Here is a 24,391-nt window from a genome sequence, read left to right as displayed (position 1 = left end):
GAAGTGTCTATTAAGTGGAGTGTGTGTAGCGTCTGAGTCCTCGAAGTGTCTATTAAGTGGAGTGTGTGTAGCGTCTGAATCCTCGAAGTGTCTATTAAGTGGAGTGTGTGTAGCGTCTGAGTCCACAAAGTGTCTATTAAGTGGAGTGTGTAGCGTCTCAGTCCTCGAAGTGTCTTTTAAGTGGAGTGTGTGTAGCGTCTGAGTCCTCCTAGTGTCTTTTAAGTGGAGTGTGTGTAGCGTCGGAGTCCTCGAAGTGTCTATTAAGTGGAGTTTGTAGTAGCTGGAGTCCTCGAAGTGTCTATTAAGTGGAGTTTGTGTAACATGGAGTCCACGAAGTGTCTATTAAGTGGAGTTTGTGTAGCGTCGGAGGACTCGAAGTGTCTATTAAGTGGAGTGTGTGTGTAGCGTCGGAGTCCACGAAGTGTCTTTTAAGTGGAGTTTATGTAGCGTCAGAGTCCTCGAAGAGTCTATTAAGTGGAGTTTGTGTAGCGTCTGAATCCTCGAAGTGTCTATTAAGTGGAGTTTGTGTAATGTCGGAGTCCATGAAGTGTCTATTAAGTGGAGTTTGTGTAGCGTCTGAGTCCTCGAAGTGTCTATTAAGTGGAGTTTGTGTAGCGTCTGAGTCCTCGAAGTGTCTATTAAGTGGAGTTTGTGTAGCGTCTGAGTCCTCGAAATGTCTATTAAGTGGAGTGTGTGTAGCGTCTGAGTCCTCGAAGTGTCTATTAAGTGGAGTGTGTGTAGCGTCTGAGTCCTCGAAGTGTCTATTAAGTGGAGTGTGTAACATCTGAGTCCTCGAAGTGTCTATTAAGTGGAGTGTGTGTAGCGTCTGAGTCCTCGAAGTGTCTATTAAGTGGAGTTTGTGTAGCGTCGGAGGACTCGAAGTGTCTTTTAAGTGGAGTTTATGTAGCCAGAGTCCTCGAAGAGTCTATTAAGTGGAGTTTGTGTAGCGTCGGAGGACTCGAAGTGTCTTTTAAGTGGAGTTTGTGTAGCGTCTGAGTCCTCGAAGTGTCTATTAAGTGGAGTGTGTGTAGCGTCTGAGTCCTCGAAGTGTCTATTAAGTGGAGTGTGTGTAGCGTCTGAGTCCTCGAAGTGTCTATTAAGTGGAGTGTGTAGCGCTGAGTCCTCGAAGTGTCTATTAAGTGGGTTTGTGTAGCGTCGGAGTCCTCGAAGTGTCTATTAAGTGGAGATGTGTAATGTCGGAGTCCTCGAAGTGTCTATTAAGTGGAGTGTGTGTAACGTCGGAGTCCTGGAAGTGTCTTTTAAGTGGAGATGTGTAATGCGAGTCCACGAAGTGTCTATTAAGTGGAGTTTGTGTAGCGTCGGAGTCCTCGAAGTGTCTATTAAGTGGAGATGTGTAATGCGGAGTCCACGAAGTGTCTATTAAGTGGAGTTTGTGGTAGCTGGAGTCCTCGAAGTGTCTATTAAGTGGAGTTTGTGTAACATCGGAGTCCACGAAGTGTCTATTAAGTGGAGTTTGTGTAGCGTCGGAGGACTCGAAGTGTCTTTTAAGTGGAGTTTGTGTAGCGTCAGAGTCCACGAAGTGTCTTTTAAGTGGAGTGTGTGTAGCGTCGGAGTCCTGGAAGTGTCTATTAAGTGGAGTGTGTGTAGCGTCTGAGTCCTCGAAGTGTCTATTAAGTGGAGTGTGTGTAGCGTCTGAATCCTCGAAGTGTCTATTAAGTGGAGTGTGTGTAGCGTCTGAGTCCTCAAAGTGTCTATTAAGTGGAGTGTGTAGCGTCTCAGTCCTCGAAGTGTCTTTTAAGTGGAGTGTGTGTAGCGTCTGAGTCCTCCTAGTGTCTTTTAAGTGGAGTGTGTGTAGCGTCGGAGTCCTCGAAGTGTCTATTAAGTGGAGTTTGTGGTGCTGGAGTCCTCGAAGTGTCTATTAAGTGGAGTTGTGTAACATGGAGTCCACGAAGTGTCTATTAAGTGGAGTTTGTGTAGCGTCGGAGGACTCGAAGTGTCTATTAAGTGGAGTGTGTGTGTAGCGTCGGAGTCCACGAAGTGTCTTTTAAGTGGAGTTTATGTAGCATCAGAGTCCTCGAAGAGTCTATTAAGTGGAGTTTGTGTAGCGTCTGAATCCTCGAAGTGTCTATTAAGTGGAGTTGTGTAATGTCGGAGTCCATGAAGTGTCTATTAAGTGGAGTTTGTGTAGCGTCTGAGTCCTCGAAGTGTCTATTAAGTGGAGTTTGTGTAGCGTCTGAGTCCTCGAAGTGTCTATTAAGTGGAGTGTGTGTAGCGTCTGAGTCCTCGAAGTGTCTATTAAGTGGAGTGTGTGTAGCGTCTGAGTCCTCGAAGTGTCTATTAAGTGGGTGTGTGTACGTCGGAGTCCTCGAAGTGTCTATTAAGTGGAGTGTGTGTAGCGTCGGAGTCCTCGAAGTGTCTATTAAGTGGAGTTTGTGTAGCGTCGGAGTCCTCGAAGTGTCTATTAAGTGGAGTTTGTGTAGCGTCTGAGTCCTCGAAGTGTCTATTAAGTGGAGTTTGTGTAGCGTCTGAGTCCTCGAAGTGTCTATTAAGTGGAGTGTGTGTAGCGTCTGAGTCCTCGAAGTGTCTATTAAGTGGAGTGTGTGTAGCGTCTGAGTCCTCGAAGTGTCTATTAAGTGGAGTTGTGTAGCGTCTGAGTCCTCGAAGTGTCTATTAAGTGGAGTTGTGTAGCGTCTGAGTCCTCGAAGTGTCTATTAAGTGGAGTTTGTGTAACGTCGGAGTCCTCGAAGTGTCTATTAAGTGGAGTTTGTGTAACGTCGGAGTCCTCGAAGTGTCTATTAAGTGGAGTTTGTGTAGCGTCGGAGTCCTCGAAGTGTCTATTAAGTGGAGTTTGTGTAGCGTCTGAGTCCTCGAAGTGTCTATTAAGTGGAGTTGTGTAGCGTCTGAGTCCTCGAAGTGTCTATTAAGTGGAGTTTGTGTAGCGTCTGAGTCCTCGAAGTGTCTATTAAGTGGAGTTTGTGTAGCGTCTGAGTCCTCGAAGTGTCTATTAAGTGGAGTTGTGTAGCGTCTGAGTCCTCGAAGTGTCTATTAAGTGGAGTGTGTGTAGCGTCTGAGTCCTCGAAGTGTCTATTAAGTGGAGTTGTGTAGCGTCGGAGTCCTCGAAGTGTCTATTAAGTGGAGTTTGTGTAGCGTCGGAGTCCTCGAAGTGTCTATTAAGTGGAGTTTGTGTAACGTCGGAGTCCTCGAAGTGTCTATTAAGTGGAGTTTGTGTAGCGTCGGAGTCCTCGAAGTGTCTATTAAGTGGAGTTTGTGTAGCGTCTGAGTCCTCGAAGTGTCTATTAAGTGGAGTGTGTGTAGCGTCTGAGTCCTCGAAGTGTCTATTAAGTGGAGTGTGTGTAGCGTCTGAGTCCTCGAAGTGTCTATTAAGTGGAGTGTGTGTAGCGTCTGAGTCCTCGAAGTGTCTATTAAGTGGAGTGTGTGTAGCGTCTGAGTCCTCGAAGTGTCTATTAAGTGGGTGTGTGTAACGTCTGAGTCCTCGAAGTGTCTATTAAGTGGAGTGTGTGTAGCGTCGGAGTCCTCGAAGTGTCTATTAAGTGGAGTTGTGTAGCGTCGGAGTCCTCGAAGTGTCTATTAAGTGGAGTGTGTGTAGCGTCGGAGTCCTCGAAGTGTCTATTAAGTGGGTTTGTGTAGCGTCAGAGTCCTCGAAGTGTCTATTAAGTGGAGTTGTGTAGCGTCGGAGTCCTCGAAGTGTCTATTAAGTGGAGTTGTGTAGCGTCTGAGTCCTCGAAGTGTCTATTAAGTGGAGTGTGTGTAGCGTCTGAGTCCTCGAAGTGTCTATTAAGTGGAGTGTGTGTAACGTCTGAGTCCTCGAAGTGTCTATTAAGTGGAGTTTGTGTAACGTCTGAGTCCTCGAAGTGTCTATTAAGTGGAGTTGTGTAGCGTCTGAGTCCTCGAAGTGTCTATTAAGTGGAGTTTGTGTAGCGTCGGAGTCCTCGAAGTGTCTATTAAGTGGAGTTTGTGTAGCGTCTGAGTCCTCGAAGTGTCTATTAAGTGGGTGTGTGTAGCGTCTGAGTCCTCGAAGTGTCTATTAAGTGGAGTGTGTGTAGCGTCTGAGTCCTCGAAGTGTCTATTAAGTGGAGTGTGTGTAGCGTCTGAGTCCTCGAAGTGTCTATTAAGTGGAGTGTGTGTAGCGTCTGAGTCCTCGAAGTGTCTATTAAGTGGAGTGTGTGTAGCGTCTGAGTCCTCGAAGTGTCTATTAAGTGGAGTGTGTGTAGCGTCTGAGTCCTCGAAGTGTCTATTAAGTGGAGTTTGTGTAGCGTCTGAGTCCTCGAAGTGTCTATTAAGTGGAGTTTGTGTAGCGTCTGAGTCCTCGAAGTGTCTATTAAGTGGAGTTTGTGTAGCGTCTGAGTCCTCGAAGTGTCTATTAAGTGGAGTTGTGTAGCGTCTGAGTCCTCGAAGTGTCTATTAAGTGGAGTGTGTGTAGCGTCTGAGTCCTCGAAGTGTCTATTAAGTGGAGTGTGTGTAGCGTCTGAGTCCTCGAAGTGTCTATTAAGTGGAGTGTGTGTAGCGTCTGAGTCCTCGAAGTGTCTATTAAGTGGAGTGTGTGTAGCGTCTGAGTCCTCGAAGTGTCTATTAAGTGGAGTGTGTGTAACGTCTGAGTCCTCGAAGTGTCTATTAAGTGGAGTGTGTGTAGCGTCTGAGTCCTCGAAGTGTCTATTAAGTGGAGTGTGTGTAGCGTCTGAGTCCTCGAAGTGTCTATTAAGTGGAGTGTGTGTAACGTCTGAGTCCTCGAAGTGTCTATTAAGTGGAGTGTGTGTAGCGTCTGAGTCCTCGAAGTGTCTATTAAGTGGAGTGTGTGTAGCGTCTGAGTCCTCGAAGTGTCTATTAAGTGGAGTGTGTGTAACGTCTGAGTCCTCGAAGTGTCTATTAAGTGGAGTGTGTGTAGCGTCTGAGTCCTCGAAGTGTCTATTAAGTGGAGTGTGTGTAGCGTCTGAGTCCTCGAAGTGTCTATTAAGTGGAGTTTGTGTAGCGTCTGAGTCCTCGAAGTGTCTATTAAGTGGAGTTTGTGTAGCGTCTGAGTCCTCGAAGTGTCTATTAAGTGGGTGTGTGTAGCGTCTGAGTCCTCGAAGTGTCTATTAAGTGGAGTTGTGTAATGTCTGAGTCCTCGAAGTGTCTATTAAGTGGAGTTTGTGTAGCGTCTGAGTCCTCGAAGTGTCTATTAAGTGGAGTGTGTGTAACGTCTGAGTCCTCGAAGTGTCTATTAAGTGGAGTTTGTGTAGCGTCGGAGTCCTCGAAGTGTCTATTAAGTGGAGTTTGTGTAACGTCGGAGTCCTCGAAGTGTCTATTAAGTGGAGTGTGTGTAGCGTCGGAGTCCTCGAAGTGTCTATTAAGTGGAGTTTGTGTAGCGTCAGAGTCCTCGAAGTGTCTATTAAGTGGAGTTTGTGTAGCGTCGGAGTCCTGAAGTGTCTATTAAGTGGAGTTTGTGTAGCGTCGGAGTCCTCGAAGTGTCTATTAAGTGGAGTTTGTGTAGCGTCGGAGTCCTCGAAGTGTCTATTAAGTGGAGTTTGTGTAGCGTCGGAGTCCTCGAAGTGTCTATTAAGTGGAGTTTGTGTAGCGTCGGAGTCCTCGAAGTGTCTATTAAGTGGAGTTGTGTGTAGCGTCGGAGTCCTCGAAGTGTCTATTAAGTGGAGTTTGTGTAGCGTCGGAGTCCTCGAAGTGTCTATTAAGTGGAGTTTGTGTAATGTCGGAGTCCTCGAAGTGTCTATTAAGTGGAGTTTGTGTAACGTCGGAGTCCTCGAAGTGTCTATTAAGTGGAGTTTGTGTAGCGTCGGAGTCCTCGAAGTGTCTATTAAGTGGAGTTTGTGTAACGTCGGAGTCCTCGAAGTGTCTTTTAAGTGGAGTTTATGTAACGCCAGAGTCCTCGAAGAGTCTATTAAGTGGAGTTTGTGTAGCGTCGGAGGACTCGAAGTGTCTATTAAGTGGAGTTGTGTAGCGTCGGAGTCCTCGAAGTGTCTATTAAGTGGGTTTGTGTAGCGTCGGAGTCCTCGAAGTGTCTATTAAGTGGAGTTTGTGTAACGTCGGAGTCCTCGAAGTGTCTATTAAGTGGAGTTTGTGTAGCGTCGGAGGACTCGAAGTGTCTTTTAAGTGGAGTTTATGTAGCGTCAGAGTCCTCGAAGAGTCTATTAAGTGGAGTTTGTGTAATGTCGGAGTCCACGAAGAGTCTATTAAGTGGAGTTTGTGTAACGTCGGAGGACTCGAAGTGTCTTTTAAGTGGAGTTTATGTAACGCCAGAGTCCTCGAAGAGTCTATTAAGTGGAGTTTGTGTAATGTCGGAGTCCACGAAGTGTCTATTAAGTGGAGTTTGTGTAACGTCGGAGGACTCGAAGTGTCTTTTAAGTGGAGTTTATGTAACGCCAGAGTCCACGAAGTGTCTATTAAGTGGAGTTTGTGTAACGCTGGAGTCCTTGAAGTGTCTTTTAAATGGAGTGTGTGTAACGCTGGAGTCCGCTATAGTGTCAGTTTTGTGGGTTTTTACACTGGGAGTTTAGTTTGAAACAGTATGGATAGCATGAAAAGATTTTAATGTGTCATGCGGACAGGGTTGGGGAGTAACAGAATACATGTAATGGGATTACGTATTTAAAATACTAAATATTAGTAATATAAGTTTTCCACCATTTGTAGATCAAAGAGATCAATTTGCATTTTATTGTCATTTGTTTCATTTAATATTTAGACCTTTCAGATGGAAATCATATTTATCCATATAAATGTGATCTTGTTTTAGAAACAACACTGCATAAGATATTTCAGTTTTTCAGAGAATGTATTTTTAACACGTGTATTTTGAGTTTTTATAGTCAAAACAAGTGATAAAATCTACCAATGCTGAAAAAGTAATCCAAAGTATTTAGATTACATTACTGACCTTGAGTAATCTAATGGTACACGTTACAAATTACATTTTCCAGCCTGTATTCTGTAATCTGTAGTCGAGTACATTTCAAAGTAATCCTCCCAACCATGACACCAGCACTACCTGCAGGAGGTGGTTGGAATTCGGTGTCAATAGATCTGTGGCATGAGTCACATGAGTGACAAAGCAGCCTGTACTTGGGGATGACCTTGGAAGTAAAATAACTTGCACATACGTTTTTGCTGATTCAACCACGATGACATCATCAGTTGCAATATTGGTTCTCACTGCTGAATTTGGTTCAAACCATTTTTTTTTCTTAAGGTTTTACAGCAATTCAAGTTAATAGTGAAGAATTGTGGCCTGTCAATGATCTCAAAAGATCACCATCCTCCTTTATAGCTGTGAAGCTTGGGTAACCTATAGCCATCACATTAAGTCCTTAGAGCGCTTCCATATCAGATGCCTTCAGCGCATTCTAGGAATTACATGGCGTGAGCGTATGCCTCACACTGAAATACTTGTAAAGACCAACTGCAGAAGTATTGAGGCCATGATCACCCAGCGCCAGCTGCAGTGGCTGGGCCATGTGATAAGGATGCCTCCATGCCGACTACCCGGACAACAGGAGAGAGCCAGGAGACACACAGCCAGGGCTGCCATCAATACCACCACTACTACCACATATATATGCCCCACCTGTAATAGAGCTTGTGGGTCCAGGATAGGACTGTTCAGCCATCAAAGATCTCACCGTTAAACGAGTGGACGTCATCATCGGATAACGATGGACAACCGAAGTGTGTGTGTGTGGGCATGTTTATGTGATTTACAATGACAATTTTTTAAGTTACAAAATTACAAGGTTATTATGCTATAAATGTAGTTTATGAGGACATTTCTAGTGTCCCTATAATTTAAATCGCTTAAAAATCATAGTAAACAATGTTTTATTAAAAATTAAAAAATACAGAAAGTTTTCTGTGAGGGTTAGGATTAGGGGATAGAATATATAGTTTGTACATTGTGTATGTGTGTGTGAGTTAGTGTGTGTTTGTGTGTGTGTGTGTGTGTGTGTGTGTGTGTGTGCATGTATGTGTGTGTGTCTGAGTTTTTGAGTGTTAGTGTGCGTGTGTTTGTGTGCATGTGTGTGTGTGTGAGAGTATGTGTGTGTGTGAGTATTTGTGAGTGTGTTTGTGTGTGTGAGAATTTGTGTGTGTGTGTGAGTGCGTGTGTGTGTGTGTGAGAGAGAGAATGTGTGAGTATGAGTATGTGTGTGTGTTTGTGTGTGAAAGAATTTGTGAGTGAGTATGTGTGTGTGTGTGTTTGAGTATGTGTGTGTGTGTGTGTGTAGACCTACATTTGTGTAGTCCTGCTGTAATCCTGAACTCTCCTCCATGATCCACACTATAAAAACACAAACACACACAAATGATGACATCATATTGTTTACCTGGAACGCAATTCATACATCCTTGATGAAAGGCATTGTGGGATATAAAGTTTAATGTTCTGATTGTAATTGCTGTGTAATCTTCCATGTATCTTAAAACTAATTAAAATAGTTTGAATATTTATTTGTTTCCTTGATCAATGTGTATCTTGTTAATAGACTGTATGACTCTGTGAATCTTGTTAATAGACTGTATGACTCTGTGAATCTTGTGTATAGACTGTACGACTCTGTGAATCTTGTGTATAGACTGTATGACTCTGTGAATCTTGTGTATAGACTGTATGACTCTGTGAATCTTGTGTATTGACTGTATGACTCTGTGAATCTTGTGTATAGACTGTATGACTCTATGAATCTTGTGTATAGACTGTATGACTCTGTGAATCTTGTGTATAGACTGTATGACTGTGTGAATCTTGTGTACAGACTGTATGACTCTGTGAATCTTGTGTATAGACTGTATGACTGTGTGAATCTTGTGTACAGACTGTATGACTCTATGAATCTTGTGTATAGACTGTATGACTCTGTGAATCTTGTGTATAGACTGTATGACTCTATGAATCTTGTGTATAGACTGTATGACTCTGTGAATCTTGTGTATAGACTGTATGACTCTGTGAATCTTGTGTATAGACTGTATGACTCTGTGAATCTTGTGTATAGACTGTATGACTCTGTGAATCTTGTGTATAGACTGTATGACTCTGTGAATCTTGTGTATTGACTGTATAACTGTGAATCTTGTGTATAGACTGTATGACTCTATGAATCTTGTGTATAGACTGTATGACTCTGTGAATCTTGTGTATAGACTGTATAACTGTGAATCTTGTGTATAGACTGTATGACTCTGTGAATCTTGTGTATAGACTGTATGACTCTGTGAATCTTTTAACAACACATGAGGGGTGTGAGGGGTGCAGGATCTGAGTTTGACACCTCTGCATTACATACACACACAACATCCCATCAACAATAAACTCAAGGGCTTTCACACTGCACTCTGGGTTATTGTCTTTTAAACCCGCTTTTAACCTCGAGTAAAGCAACATTTCACACTTGTCATTTTGAAAGGTGATTAGTACCTCTTTTAATACTGGGTTATGAAATCTGCTCCAGATCAGTGTTAGTGCCACTTTTAAAAGTGCACCAGTAAGTTTTTATCTGGCTCTTATTGGTCCCAACAGTACCAGTGCTTTTGAACTTTATACTGTCATATATCATCATGGAGGCACAAAGTTTATTTACTAACTGCTGCCGCGTCACACAAAGATGTTGTTAATGTTCTGTTTTATTACTTTTATTCTGTCTCATACTACACATCAGTATAATGGACATTCTTGGATTAAATCTAAATTCATTCTCACAGGTTGTTGTGTTGGACTGTGAGCGGACTGTCGTGACTCGTGAGATCTCTAGCGGCTGATGAGACCGTTGTGTGCTCACTCTTGGTGCTTTCTGTCACTCTGTTTATCTGTGATCATTATTGTTATTATTAGTGGTAGTAACTGGTTTGTTGGCAGCCTCTATGAGGGGGCGACCCGCTCAATGTCAAATTAAACCTCTTTTATTGAGGTCAGTAGCTGACGGGAGTCTTCATCTAATGTGAGGCGACATCATTTAAACAGATTTGTGCTATTTTATTTGTTTGTAAAATGTTTTAAATGAGGTAAATACAGTGTCAGAGTGGAACACAACACAACCAAATTAACAAACAAATAAAAGCTGAAAACACACCAGAAATAACACAATTAAATTAGGGCTGCAACAACTAATCGATCATTATTGATAATGGGAATCATCGACAATGAATTTCATAATGGATTATTTGGATATTTGCAGAAGCCCCGTCAGTGACAGGTGTTGCATGATGAAACTCGTTTGAAAAACCGTAGAAAAACATGACTCAAGTTGTCCAGCGCACGAGTCACTTTATAAACACTTGACATTAATCTGTATGATTATTATGATCTTCTGTGGAGCGATTACTGCTTCAGCTGCATTGACAGGTTGATTGTGCTGTTTGATGTGTTCAGAGTTGTTTCTCTCTAGTGCAGCACTTACATTTTACTGCTATTTTATATGTTTTATAATATATACATGACATGAATTCACAATCAACCCCGTATTTCACAAAACTGCTTGTTCTTACCACAAGTGAGTCTCCGTTAAACTCTAATGAGCAAAGCGATCTCAATGGAGAAAGGGAGCACAATCATTTTAATTCAACAGAAATCGTGGTATGATGTTGGATGATGTCATTAATTATGCGGTTTTCATGGATATAGGTGTGGTGGTTTTTAAGTGTTTTAACGGGTCATAGGGAATTCTACATTCGTTTAGGCAATGAATGGGTTTGTCAAATGACATTTCATATATAACAAATTATTTGGACAGGCTTGAAAACTGAGGCAGAATGTAATGAGGTAGAAAAGGGACAGAATCTAGCTAAGAGATCATACACAATGATAAAAATGGTTTATCATCAAATCTCTTTATTAGAGATAAAGATTTCATGGAAGTCTAGCTTTGTTTTTATAGTTTTAAATGGTTTAACTAACAGTAGACAACATACCAGAGGATTTGACACTGAATGTCTGAAAACATATTCATGGCTTCACCATGATGAATATGCCATGACCTGTAAATTATGCATAAAGCCAGCACTAGTTACAGGCTCGATGCCCTGACCAGCCACACAGCATCAGAAGTTCACAGGGAAGCAACTGTAATGAAGACTCAGGCTGGTTGGGATCCATATGCGGTTTTATTAGAGAGAGCAGACTCCGGTTAATACAGGCGAGGTTCAAGGGACAAGCAAACAGGGATATAACAGGTAGACAGTATCTTAGTCAAACAGGCAGAAGATCAGGGCAGGCAGCAAACAGACGTAATCGATAATACAAGGCAAGGTCAATACACAGCAGGTCAGTGATAGTAGAAGTAAACGCTCAGTAATGTAGCCAGGGCAAACAAGACTTCGCAATGAGTGAACAAGCAGACGTGGTTTAAATAGAGTGATAGTAATCTGAAACAGCTGTGGTGTAATCGGGCCTGGTATGGGGGCTTATGGGAAATGTAGTCTTAAAGTCAATACTCAGGTGAGTTAGATCTCCGGTGGCCGATTGAGGAGGCGTCTTCACCGGCGTTCGTGACAGCAACAAAGAAGGAAATATTTAGTTTGATTGTCTCACATATACTGCCAAAATGTGACTTTTGGGCCTTCAAAGTTTGGAACCCTTTCATTTAAATAGTATGGACTTAAGGAGCTCGGACATTCTTCTAAAAAAGCTTTGATTGTGTTCTGCTGAAGAAAGTAAGTCATACACTTCTGTTATAAAGTTCCCTATTGCATTTTATTGTATGCCATACTATCAAATATCACTTTTGAATAATTATTTTAAAATGTATTAAACTGAATTTATTACATTGATTTTAGTATAACAAAAAACTACTAATATGTGATTTCTGCCCAATTTAACAGTTGAGATATGCATTTGATTCAGTGATTGGTTGCTTTTAATACTTAGTTTGATTTTAAACAATACCTACTTCAAATAAATGATTATTTGCAGTTTATTTATTAGTGTTTTTCAAGTACTGTTTTCTGCTACAGTATCAATATCCATTTCCTGCCTAACACACTTTATAAACCCTATTTAGTACTTTACAAATAAAACATTATTAGTAGTATTAAATACATTGTTGGCGCGCTGTTATGCCGCAGTTAAGCAAATATACATGGATCAGCCACAACATTAAAACCACCTGCCTAATATTGTGTAGGTCCCCCTCATGCCGCCAAAACAGCTCTGCCTCACCGAGGCATGGACTGCACTAGACCTCTGAAGGTGTCCTGTGGTAACTGGCACCAAGACGTTAGCAGCAGATCCTGTAAGACTCAACCAAGTCCTGTAAGTTATGCAGTTCGGCCTCCATTTATCAGACCTGTTGGTCCAGCACATCCCATAGATGCTCAATCAGATTGAGACCTTGAACTCTTTGTCATGTTCCTCAAACCATTCCTGGACAATTTTTACAGTGTGGCAGGGCACATTATCCTGCTGAAAGAGCCATCAGGGAATACCGTTGCCATGAAGGAGTGTACAGTATGTGATCTGCAACAACCTTTAGATAGGTGGTACATGTCAAAGTAACATCCACATGAATGCCAGGACAAGAGCCTGACCGATATGGAATTTTTGAGACCGATGCCAATTTTAGAGGGGTAATTTTGAACTGAAATGAAAACAGACCTTTTCTATATGGATTGTTATACATTGTTTCTATATGGCTATGCAAATGTACTCAGAAGGCAAATTTTTGGCAAAACATTACTTAGAACATTATTTTAGGAAGGTGACGATATTTTTTTATACATTGTCAAAAAATTCTAGAAATGAACACTGAGAAAATAAATAAATACAATTAAAATAAATAGCTAAATAATCATCAGTACTATTTAGTATCAGTCAAATGCGGACTATTTTAATACTGCCAGTCAATTAGTCAGAAGCATTTACACTTGCCGAGACAAGAGAAAAACAGCGGTAGCGGTGTTACACCGTATTGGTAATGCAAGTTCAGGGGAAACTTTCAATTTAAAATTTATAAATGCAACGACAGGAATTATTTAGTTGAACGGGGTACCAAACTGCGAATCTTGAATAAAACATTTTGGTGAATACATATTTACACATTGACAAGCAATGAAAATATCTATGTGGTTAGGTAGTTAGCTATAAGCTCGTTGTCACGGAGAGTAAACTAGGTAACAACGTAGCGTGAAATCAACACTCAATAGACAAAATACATCAACTCACCTATGTCTGCTGAGCTGTAAAAAGATGCTCTGATGTTTACCTTTCAATCTGCTATGGCACTGACTGCACTGACAAACTATAGCTGGCTAACAGCAAACAGACATGAGTGACATGTTTGTCAGGGACAGGGTTAACATTAAATTAGTTATATTGAAAAGGGAAATTATGGGGTCATTGTATATTCACTTTTAATTTCTAAACTAGTTAGCAACTTACCGAGAAGACACCGCTTAATTCCGCTTATGTCTGCAGAGCCACCATCAGTTCAGAGTATTGTTTTCTGCATTATATATTCTAAAAAAAAAGTTATCTGCACATATCGGTTAACATATACGCCGATACCGATATATCGGTGAAAGGCTAATATCGGCCAATAATATCGGCCAACCAATATATCGGTCAGGCTCTAGCCAGGCCCCAAGGTTTTCCAGCAGAACATTGCCCAGAGCATCACACTGCCTCCGCTGGCCTGCCTTCTTCCCACAGTGCATCCTTATACCATCTGTTTCCCAGGTAAACAACACACGTGCTCCCGGCCGTCCACATGATCTAAAAGAAAACGTGATTCATCAGACCAGGCCACCTTCTTCCATTGGTCCATGGTCCAGTTCTGATGCTCAAGTGCCTATTGTAGACGCTTTCAGCAGTGGACAGGGGTCAGCATGGGCACTCCGATCGGACTGCGGCTACACAGCCCCATACACAGCAAACTGTTTTGGAGATGCTCTGACCCAGTCATCTAGCCATCACAATTTGGCCCATGTCAAAGTCGCTCAGATCCTTACTCTAACCCATTTTTACTGTTTCCAACATATGAAATGCAAGAACTGACTCTTCACTTGCTGCCTAATATATACCAGCCCTTGACAGGTGCCATTTTAATGAGATAATAAATGTTATTCACTTCACCTGTCAGTGGTTTTAATGTTGTGGCTGATCAGAGTATAAAATGGCCTTCAGAGACCCCCCTTCGAGCAGCTTGATTCAGTCGAGCACAAAGCCCTCTCCTTGAAAATGGCCCTCCTGATCGTGCTCGCTTCCATCAAGAGGGTTGGGGACCTGCAAGCTTTCTCTGTTAGCGACACTTGCCTGGAGTTTGGTCCACAGATGCTCACGTCATCCTAAGACAACGACCGGGCTACGTGCCCAAGGTTCCTACGACCCCCTGCAAGCGCTGCCCCGGGAGAAGGCAGACCCAACCTCTTCATTGCTGTGTCCGGTATGTGCTTTGCGTATCTATGTGGACTGCATACAGGGCTTTAGATGCTCTGAGCAGCTCTTTGTCTGCTTTGGCAGATGGCGGAAAGGGAACGCCGTCTCCAAACAGAGGTTAGCTCATTGGGTCGTTGATGCTATCTCTCTAGCCTATCACACTCAGGCAATGCCTGCCCCCTTGCAGTATCGAGCACACTCTACAAGGAGTGTGGCATCCTCGTGGGCACTGACCCACAGCACCTCCCTAGCAGACATCTGCAGAGCACAACCGACACCTTTGCTAGGTTCTACAACCTCAGGGTTGAGTTGGTCTCGTCGCAAGTTTTGTCAGGTCCGAGCCCGTAGAACTCGGTAATACGGAACTGCTGACCTGATGTTCCGCTTGCACATTGCGCCCTTCACAAAGTTGATTAAGTGCGCCTCCTCTCCAAGGTTAGCCACTAAGCTCTAGCTTCCTGAATGTCCTACTTCCCTAGCCCTCTATCCCACAGACTCAGCTGAGGAATTCGCTGCCAGACCCACCACGAGTCAAGTGCTCCATGTTGGGCTTGGGCTTCACAGGCATAGTTCCATAATTTTGAATGTAGAAAATACATCACAGGGAGTTGCCTGAAGCGGGAACTATGCCTGTGAAGCAGGGGGCTGGCAGGACCCGCGTCTCCCTTGGGCAGCGCTCGCTGCCCCCCCAGTCGCCATGTCTGTAATAAATCCTCCCTTGTCAGGCACCATTTCCACATGTTGACAACCCCTGTGTGTATTGGCCACAAGTTACCTCCCCACAGTCTAGGCACGTTGTGGTCTCCACAGAGCCTTTTCCCCCTGAAAGAATAGGAACGGAAAAGGATGCCTTCCCCAACACATTTATAGCGTTAAGATAGCCCCAGCCGCTTTAAACTCTATGACGAGAAACATAGAGATAGAAAAGGCCGTGGCTGGCCGGCTTGTTCCCATGTCAAGTCATGTTGCCTGTTCCTGTGCAGGTACTGGGAACCTAAGAGTGGTACATGACACCTTTTACTGGGGGCATTGGGGAGGGTTATGTGCGGCCGACACGGCTGCTTCCAGCACACAACAGCCTGCTTGCTGTAGCACTATCTGATCATTTCTGTGTTTTCTTTGATATATTGATCTCCTGCCATTGAAGCTAGATCTGTGTCTGTCAAGAAGAGATGCTTAAATGAGAACACTAGTGTACTATTTATGAAGGCTATATCTTTAACACCAAGTATATCTGCTGACTCTGTTGATTTTCTCCTTGATTCTTTTAACTCAAAAGTTAAAAGTGTAATTGATGATATTGCTCCTGTGAAAGTCAGGAAGAAGAGTGGAAGACAAAAAGCACCTTGGAGAAACTCAACAGCAGTGCAAAATATGAAAAGACAATGCAGAAAAGCAGAGCGCATGTGGCGGAAGACAAAACTTGTAGTCCATTATAACATCTACAAAGACAGCATCCATGCTTTTAATATGGAACTAAGCAAAGCTAGACAGACTTTCTTCTTGAATATTATAAACAGCAACTTAAACAACACACGCACTCTTTTTGCGACTGTAGAGAGACTGACAAACCCCCCAAGCCAGATTCCCAGTGAAATGCTGTCAGACAGCAAGTGCAGTGAGTTTGCTTCTTTCTTCTCTGAAAAAATCAATAATATCAGAAAGGTGATCATCACATCCTTGAGTTGTGCTGCGGTCATTCAAATCAAACCACAACCTGAGAAAGTAGTTACTAAGTCTGATTTCAAAGAAATTGATGGCAAAATTTTGGAAGAAACCATACAGCACCTTAAAACATCAACCTGCGCCCTTGATGCACTTCCCACATCTTTTTTCAAAAGTGTGTTCAACTGTTTAGAAGCAGATCTCCTAGAAGTGATAAACTCTTTACTTCTCTCTGGGAGTTTTCCAAACTCCCTGAAAACTGCAGTTGTCAAGCCCCTCTTGAAAAAGAGCAATCTGGATAAGACCATATTAAGCAACTATAGGCCGATCTCAAATCTTCCTTTCATAGGCAAGATCATTGTAAAAGTTGTCTTCAATCAGCTGAACAAATTCTTGAACTCAAATGGATACTTTGACAATTTTCAATCTGGTTTCCGATCGCATCACAGCACAGAGACAGCGCTCATAAAGATAATAAACGATATTCGCTTAAATACTGATACAGGCAAATTATCAGTACTGGTACTACTCGACCTCAGTGCTGCATTTGACACTGTCGATCACAACATACTTCTTAACAGGCTGGAAAACTGGGTGGGGCTTTCTGGGATGGTCCTAAAATGGTTCAGGTCATACTTAGAAGGGAGAGGTTATTATGTGAGTATAGGAGACCATAAGTCTGAGTGGACGTCCATGACATGCGGAGTCCCTCAAGGCTCAATTCTTGCGCCACTCCTGTTCAACCTGTATATGCTCCCAATGAGCCAAATAATGAAAAAGAACCAAATTGCTTACCACAGCTATGCAGACGACACACAGATCTACTTAGCCCTATCACCTAACGATTACAGCCCCATTGACTCCCTGTGCCAATGCATTGATGAAGTTAACAGTTGGATGTGCCAAAACTTTCTTCAGTTAAACAAAGACAAAACTGAAGTCATTGTGTTTGGAAACAAAGATGAAGTTCTCAAGGTGAATGCATGCCTTGACGCTAGGGGTCAAACAACTAAAAATCAAGTCAGGAATCTTGGTGTGTCTCTAGAGTCAGACCTTAGTTTCAGTAGTCATGTCAAAGCAATAACTAAATCAGCATACTATCATCTGAAAAATATTGCAAGAATTAGATGCTTTGTTTCCAGTCAAGACCTAGAGAAACTTGTGCATGCTTTCATCACCAGCAGGGTGGATTATTGTAATGGACTCCTCACTGGCCTTCCCAAAAAGACCATAAGACAGTTGCAGCTCATACAGAACGCTGCTGCCAGGATTCAGAGCAGAACCAGAAAATATGAACATATTACACCAGTCCTCAGGTCTTTACACTGGCTCCCAGTTACATTTAGGATTGATTTTAAAGTATTATTACTGGTATATAAATCACTCAATGGGCTAGGACCTCAATATATTGCAGATATGCTCACTGAATATAAACCCAACAGATCACTCAGATCATTAGGATCACATCAGCTAGAAATACCAAGGGTTCACTCTAAGCAAGGAGAGTCTGCTTTTAGCTATTATGCCAGCCGCAGCTGGAACCAGCTTCCAGAAGAGATCAGATGTGCTCCTACATTAGTCACATTCAAATCCAGACTCAAAACACATCTGTTTAGCTGTGCATTTACTGAATGAGCACTGTGCCACAGTGTGTCCGACTGTTTGTACTGTATTTTATTTTATTTTATTCTAAACTGTTTCAATTATTCTTATTTTTTTTATTCTTATTTTAATCTCTTCTATGTAAAGCACTTTGAATTACCATTGTGTATGAAATGTGCTATATAAATAAACTTGCCTTGCCTTGCACCGGTCTCAGCAGTTCACGTAACATGGTTTAGTGCATGCCGTTTTTAAATGGGACCCCTTGTGTCACTACAATCGACACAACGTCGAGTGAGTAACAGAAGGGGAACGTCATGGTTACTGTTGTAACCTCCGTTCCCTGATGGAGGGACCCCTCACTACAATCGACACAGCATCTCATTCCCTCCATCAGGAAACGGAGGTTACAACAGTAACCATGACATTTTCCTGGCTCAAATGATGCTCGTCAGATTGTGGCACTTGTTTTACAAGTGGCCATGGTTAAGGCTAGAGATGCTGCCACTATTACATAAGCCATCCTAAACATCATTACAGCAGAGAAATGCCCACCTGCAGCCACTCTTGCATAAGGTGACCAGATTTCTGAAATGAAAAACGGGGACATTTCAAGTTCAATGTTCATTGAAATTTCATGTTACTTGTGAAAATGGGGACAAATCGGATTCTATGCATTTTTACCAAGGTGAATGTGTTAATGTGCTGAACTATGCTCTGTAAGAAAGTATTTTGGTTAAACCTAAAAAATTTACCTGATTTCATTTAAAATAAAATTTGATAATAAAATTAAATAAAAAATGAATAAAAAGGGTTAGTAAACCAACAAGTAGTTGAATTATATCAGTGCATTGCCATTGTGCCATTAGTTTACTCAATAAAAACACATATTATTATGTTATGTGAACAAAAGAGTAAATCTAAGTTCACAAATCATGGAAATATTTTTTAACAGTGTGGTATATCATGCTCTATAGAATACTGTAGCCTATGTCTCAATGTAATTCAAACACGGAGGTAAAGTTGATAATTTGTAGTGCTCTTTTGTTTCATCTTCAAAGTTCATTCTTTTCTATTCAGTACAGATGACATTGTGGCATAAAAGTGAACTAAACACACATGTATAAACAATGAGGAACTATTGCAGCTGACTCTACAGGACACGTGTCCTGCTGCACTTTGAGCATCTTCATCATTTCATGGAATACAGTGAAGAATGTAAACATTTAGCATCTAAAACATCTTTTATCATATGACACAAAGATATCCAATATTGTATAATAATGATAATAATAATAATTATAATACTATTTTCCTAACTGTTTGCATATCTCATATGGACCTGTTTTTCTTTATTTCTCCCTTTTATTTTGATTAAGTCTGATGTATAATCTATGCTGTAATGTACTGACTTACTCTACATTTCTTTGCAGATATTTTATTATACATTTTTATTTTTCCATGTTATTAATGTCATATTCTTATTTTACATTTTGGGTAATGTTAATACAACAATTGAGTAACTATGTGAGAAGGCGCTTCCTTTAGTCAGTGTGTGAATATTACTAGTGCAAGAGGGAGTGAGAGAGGACGGTGGGCCGATAGCGCTGATAGACACAATACACTGATTAAAGATAAAATGATTGATTTTAGTTGTTCATCTGCAGGGATTAATTTGACTACTTTTCACCAGTATGTTATAGTTTGTGCGGTCTGTGCGGGAATCCAACATTATGAAGGCCAAACTTTCAGGAATGTGTTACACTGTGCAATACAGTCCATTGCAAAATTCAGAACCTGTTATAAAATACATAACATAACGTGATAACATAAATAGCTAGTATGTGCCTTACTTTGAAGCTTATAACACTGATGATAATTATCTTCAATTGCATGGTCCAGTTCTTAATGGCAAAACTGGACTGACCAAGTAATAAGGAAGATGAATGAATTGAAGCTGCTATAGCGAGCAGCCCCCTCTGTTGGTCAAAATAAACAGCACACAGAAGGCTTTGCTTCTCCGACTTTCTTGCATAGTAATATTTCACTATGAACACTTGAACACTCTGGAAAAACGGGGACATTTCCGGGGACAGCTCAAGTATGGGACAGGCACCAAAGAGCAGGACTGTCCCTGGAAAACGGGTACGTCTGGTCACCCTACTCTTGCATCATTTGCCAGTGATGGTGCTTCTGTTATGATCGGTAAGCTTTGAGAATTTTACTTCTGTTTGAATTCTAGTTTTGGTATAGAAAGGAAACTGGAGTGATTAACCTTAAAATAATTTTTCCCTAAAATCGCTGTCCACTGTGTTACCCATCGACTCAATCTAGCAGTGTCAGACTGCATGAATACAAAGGGATGACCAAATTCTGCAAAACCATTTCAACAATACTTTGGTTCTATCAAGCAAGCAGTGCAAGAACAAGCAGTCTTAGAGAGATGGAGACATTATTGGAACTACCACAACTAAAACCCACAGATATTAAACTGATGAAAATGATTTGAGAACAGTAATTTAAGCACAATTTGAATATGTGCATAGTGATATAAAACTTTTCGAAGTTAATTCTGTTAACTATGTGGTCACTGATGCATTATGAAGGATCCTCCCAGTCCTGCCATCAGAACTGTTTCTGCAGACTAGAACAGAGTCAACAGCACAAGGCCTTTGCAATTTTGCCAGGGTGAGTTATTAAAATATTGCTGGATTCAATGTGCATTGTTTGAGATCAATGTATTATTAATAACTTACAATCAATTGCAGGTGAAAACAGTACTGAGGGACAGATATTTAGATACAAGCTGCAAAGTGTCTGTGTATGGACCTCATCAAGATGAAATGAACAGAGCTTGAGAATAGGTTTCACAGTGTTAATAAAAAGAGACGAGTAAAGTATTCAGCTGCAGGCTGTGGTCTATATAATAACAAGATACTTTTAGAAACTACTAGATCATTAGTGATACTTTGTCTCCTTGACATTGACAGTTTTAATTACCATAAGGTTATTTTTCTCATTTTATTTCAAAGCAGCTTTTTAAATCTATGATCATAACATGTAACATGCTGTATTTGTCTACACTTTATATTATGATCTACCCTGATAATTGATTGATATTGATTTATCCTGATCTGTGATTTTTTTCAATTGTTAAACATTTATGTTATAAGCAACAACTGTTACATGAAGCTTATTTTGGGTTTATTGTCAGTATTAGAAAAGAAAAACGTCTTGGGTTACGTGGTGTAACCCTTGTTCCCTGAAAAAAGCAGAACGAGATGCAGCGCTGAGAAAGCGCTTTGGGAACAATCCTACATTGTGACCAGCTGTGAATATGTGTGTAACACGTCAATGAACATTGACCGGAATTTATAGATCATTGGATGCACCTGTGGCCAGGCTATAAATAGATATTTCTTCTGATATAAACAGATATTTTTTCTGAAGAGCAGTCCTGGGACATCCCAGTGCGGCAAAGTAGCGCAGCATCTCGTTACGCTTTTTTCAGGGAACAAGGGTTACACCACGTAACCCGAGACGTTCCCTTTGCAAAAAGATTCACTAGGATGCTGTGCTGAGAAAAGCGCTTTGGGAACGAGAATACCCACGCCGCCGCACTGAGGCTCTCCGGACCGCTACGGTTGTGAAGTGTGCTCACAAGAATGCGAGAAGTCTCAGACATGAGCTTGAGATGTCGACTCAAGGACGTAAGAGCCCGGAATGGCATGAATATCTAAACTATAGAATCTAATGAATGTGTGCGGAAAGGACCAACCTGCCACATCACAAACTTGCTGCAGAGGGACACCTCTAGCAAAGGCTTTAGAGGAGGCAAGCCCTCTGATAGAGTGAGCCCTGATACTTACTGGCGAAACTCGACCGTGCGCCTCGTAGGCCAGGGCAGTAGCGTCCCTCACCCCATGCGACATAGTCTTCTTGGAGGTGGCCGCCCCCCGGTTGCGGCTCCCATGGAAAACAAATAGTTGCCCTGACTTATGCCACTGGCTAGTGCGGTGGACATAAGTCTAAAGGGCACAGACTGGACAGACTCTGTGAAGTCTTTGCTGCTCCGGCGTTGCAAACAGCAGGGCGCAGAAGACTTAGAGAGTGACCTGATGTAGGGTCGTGAAAGGCACCTTAGGCAGGTAGTCAGGATGAGGGTGCAAAATTGCTTTGGTCATTCCTGGGGCAAACTCTAAACAGGCTGGCAAAACAGATAGCGGTCCCCAATTCTCTTTAGAGAGGTAATCGCCATAAGAAAAACCATCTTGAGAGTCAGAAGTCTGTCAGACGCTGACTCTAGAGGTTCAAAGGGGGTCTCAACCAGACCCTCAAGGACTATTGCTAAGTCCTATGAAGAGGTCATGGTCCTAGCAGGAGGCCTCAGTCACATAGCTCCACGAATGAAGCGAGCGAGTAGAGGATGTGCCACCAAAGGCACCCCATTAATCAAGGTGTGGCAAGCCGAAATGGCGGCCACATAGACCCTGAGAGTGGCGGGACATGTGCCTGCTGACAATTGTTCCAGCAGAAAGTCCAGAACTGAAGCAATCTGGCAGTTAACTGGCTCTGCATTACGTACACTGCACCATCTTTCAAAGACACCCCATTTATTGGCATAACTTCTTCTGGAAGAGGGAGCCCTAGCACTCGATAACTTCAGAGAATGGTCTCGATAACTTAGGACCCCCTCGAAAACGAGATGTTTCATCTCAAGGGGTTATCCTCAACAATAAATTCAATTCAATTCAACTTCAGGTCAAAACCCAGTGCCCCTCAGTTGGTACCCTTCAGGGGTCAAACATGAAGGTTCCACGGATTGAGCGAGGGATGAAATATTGTCCCCTGCGCCTGAGACAGAAGGTCCCACCTGTCCGGAATCACCAAGGCAAGCCGTCGAGGAGAGACATTATCTCCAAGAGATAATACGGCACCAAATACCAAACGGCATTTTTTATCGGTTTTCCTATCAGCTCTCTGACAACAAGGACCATCTAACAGGACAAAATCTTTGAGGGTACTTCTGAATTTAGTGGGGTTCTCTAGTAGTTAACTGTTACTTTGCAACCCAACTTTGGTGAGGAACGGAGTAAATGACATACCCAAAGGTTTACTGCTCATGAGTCCATCTGACTACTCACATACACTTGAGACTTTACTATGAATCTTCAAAATTATGCAGTCTGTTACTAACTCACATGTCCTAACACTTGTTCGGCCAGCGCGGCACTATCAGTAAGAGGCAGGACCCTTGCTGGCAAACTCTGGCCAAGACTCCCGGGAGCAGAGAAACCAGGGGAAAGCATACAGGCGCATGCAGAGAGACAAATCCGTGGCTCGACGAAGCTCAGAGTAAGCCTCTTCGTTGACCGTGGTGCCCGCACTCAGGTCCTTCAACAGATTAGCCTAGTGCGCCTGTAACACTGCCATAGTGTGCAGGGCAGCATATACACCTGCATCTCTTGAAATGTCGGCCTGATAAGCCTTCCCCACAAGCGTGAAGGTGGTCCTGCACAGCTTTGTGGGGAGAGTGGGTCTCTTTAGTGATGATGCCGAGCCAGGCGAGAGATAACCCGCAAGTGTCTGTTCTACTGGTGGCATCACCGAATACTTCAACAGATTAGCCTAGTACACCTGTAACACTGCCGTAGAGTGCAGGGCAGCACCAGCCTGACCTGCTGCCTGATAAGCCTTCCCCACAAGCGTGGAGGGGTCCTGCACAGCTTTGTGGGGAGAGTGGGTCTCTTTAGTGATGATGCCGAGCCAGGCGAGAGATAACCCCCGCAAGTGTCTCTTCTACTGGCGGCATCACCGAATACCCCCGAGCCTCAGCAACCACGATTGTCGACTTTTTCAAATAAACAATTGCAGTCCCGGAGAGTGAGTGACCTTACATATTCAGATAAAATCGTATTTTCTCCGGTCATTGTTAAAAAAAACAAGCAAACAAAACTTGCTATTTAGCGTTTGTGAAGTGGTCAGGGGTATCGTTCTGCCTCCACCTGAGCTCCGCCTACAAAAAACATCACAATGTTTAAGGCAACCTAGCAACCGGGTTTGAATGGTCCAATGAGAAGTGTTCTCACTTATGAAATGATGTGATAATTTATGTGAATTATCAACACCCACATATTGCTGTATTTGTAATTTCATTGGTCACATGTCCTCGTATATTACAACCCTCTAGAGTGCTATAGGTAGATTTTTTTTAACCACACAAATTGGACAACGCATCTGCAGACGTCATCAGGAAAAGGCTGTTCTCATGCGCTATTTTGTAAAACTATGAAGCCAGTGTTATTCAGAAAACATAATAGGTGCTATACTTTTGTTCCAGACACTCTACTAAACGCATTTATACGGTCTGTTTTATCGAAAGGCATATTAGATGTGCATAGTGGTGTTTACTGATTTTATGATGTGAACAATGGAAGTTCTATGAATTTTTTATACAAGTTTGCATGTTTTTGGGCAAAGATTTACTATGGATGTCGTGTAATGGACTATTGCAGTCAAAACAGATGGATGTCATCATTGCTGGATCTTGAAAAGACGATGAAGTTTAATAACTAACCACTCTAAACTTTGTACAAATATAGTCTATAACATCTTCATGCAGCAATATCAGGGACTCAAGTGTTTTTTTTTTTCAAAATCAAAACCATTAATTAAAAAAATGTAATTTTTTAAGTGACAGATGCATGAAATATAAGGTGGATATTTTCCTCGTGTGCCTTGTCTTGTGATATATTCTTCCTCTTCTTTCCCCGCTGATCAGTTTTCTTTCCCTTT

General features: G+C 42.1%; 1 protein-coding gene across 1 annotated transcript in view; it reads right to left on the bottom strand.

Annotated features, from left to right (window-relative positions):
* Nucleotides 1-24,391, bottom strand: part of LOC127635501 (ribonuclease inhibitor-like) — a 130,686-nt gene that overhangs the window by 80,990 nt on the left and 25,305 nt on the right. The window contains exon 6 of the mRNA XM_052115590.1: nucleotides 8,196-8,242. Within this exon, the coding sequence (XP_051971550.1) occupies nucleotides 8,196-8,242 (47 nt within the window). The remainder of the gene's footprint in view (nucleotides 1-8,195; nucleotides 8,243-24,391) is intronic.

Source organism: Xyrauchen texanus, chromosome 43, assembly GCF_025860055.1.
Source record: "Xyrauchen texanus isolate HMW12.3.18 chromosome 43, RBS_HiC_50CHRs, whole genome shotgun sequence".
Taxonomy (NCBI): Eukaryota; Metazoa; Chordata; class Actinopteri; order Cypriniformes; family Catostomidae; genus Xyrauchen; species Xyrauchen texanus.
This window is presented reverse-complemented; position numbering and strand designations above follow the sequence as displayed.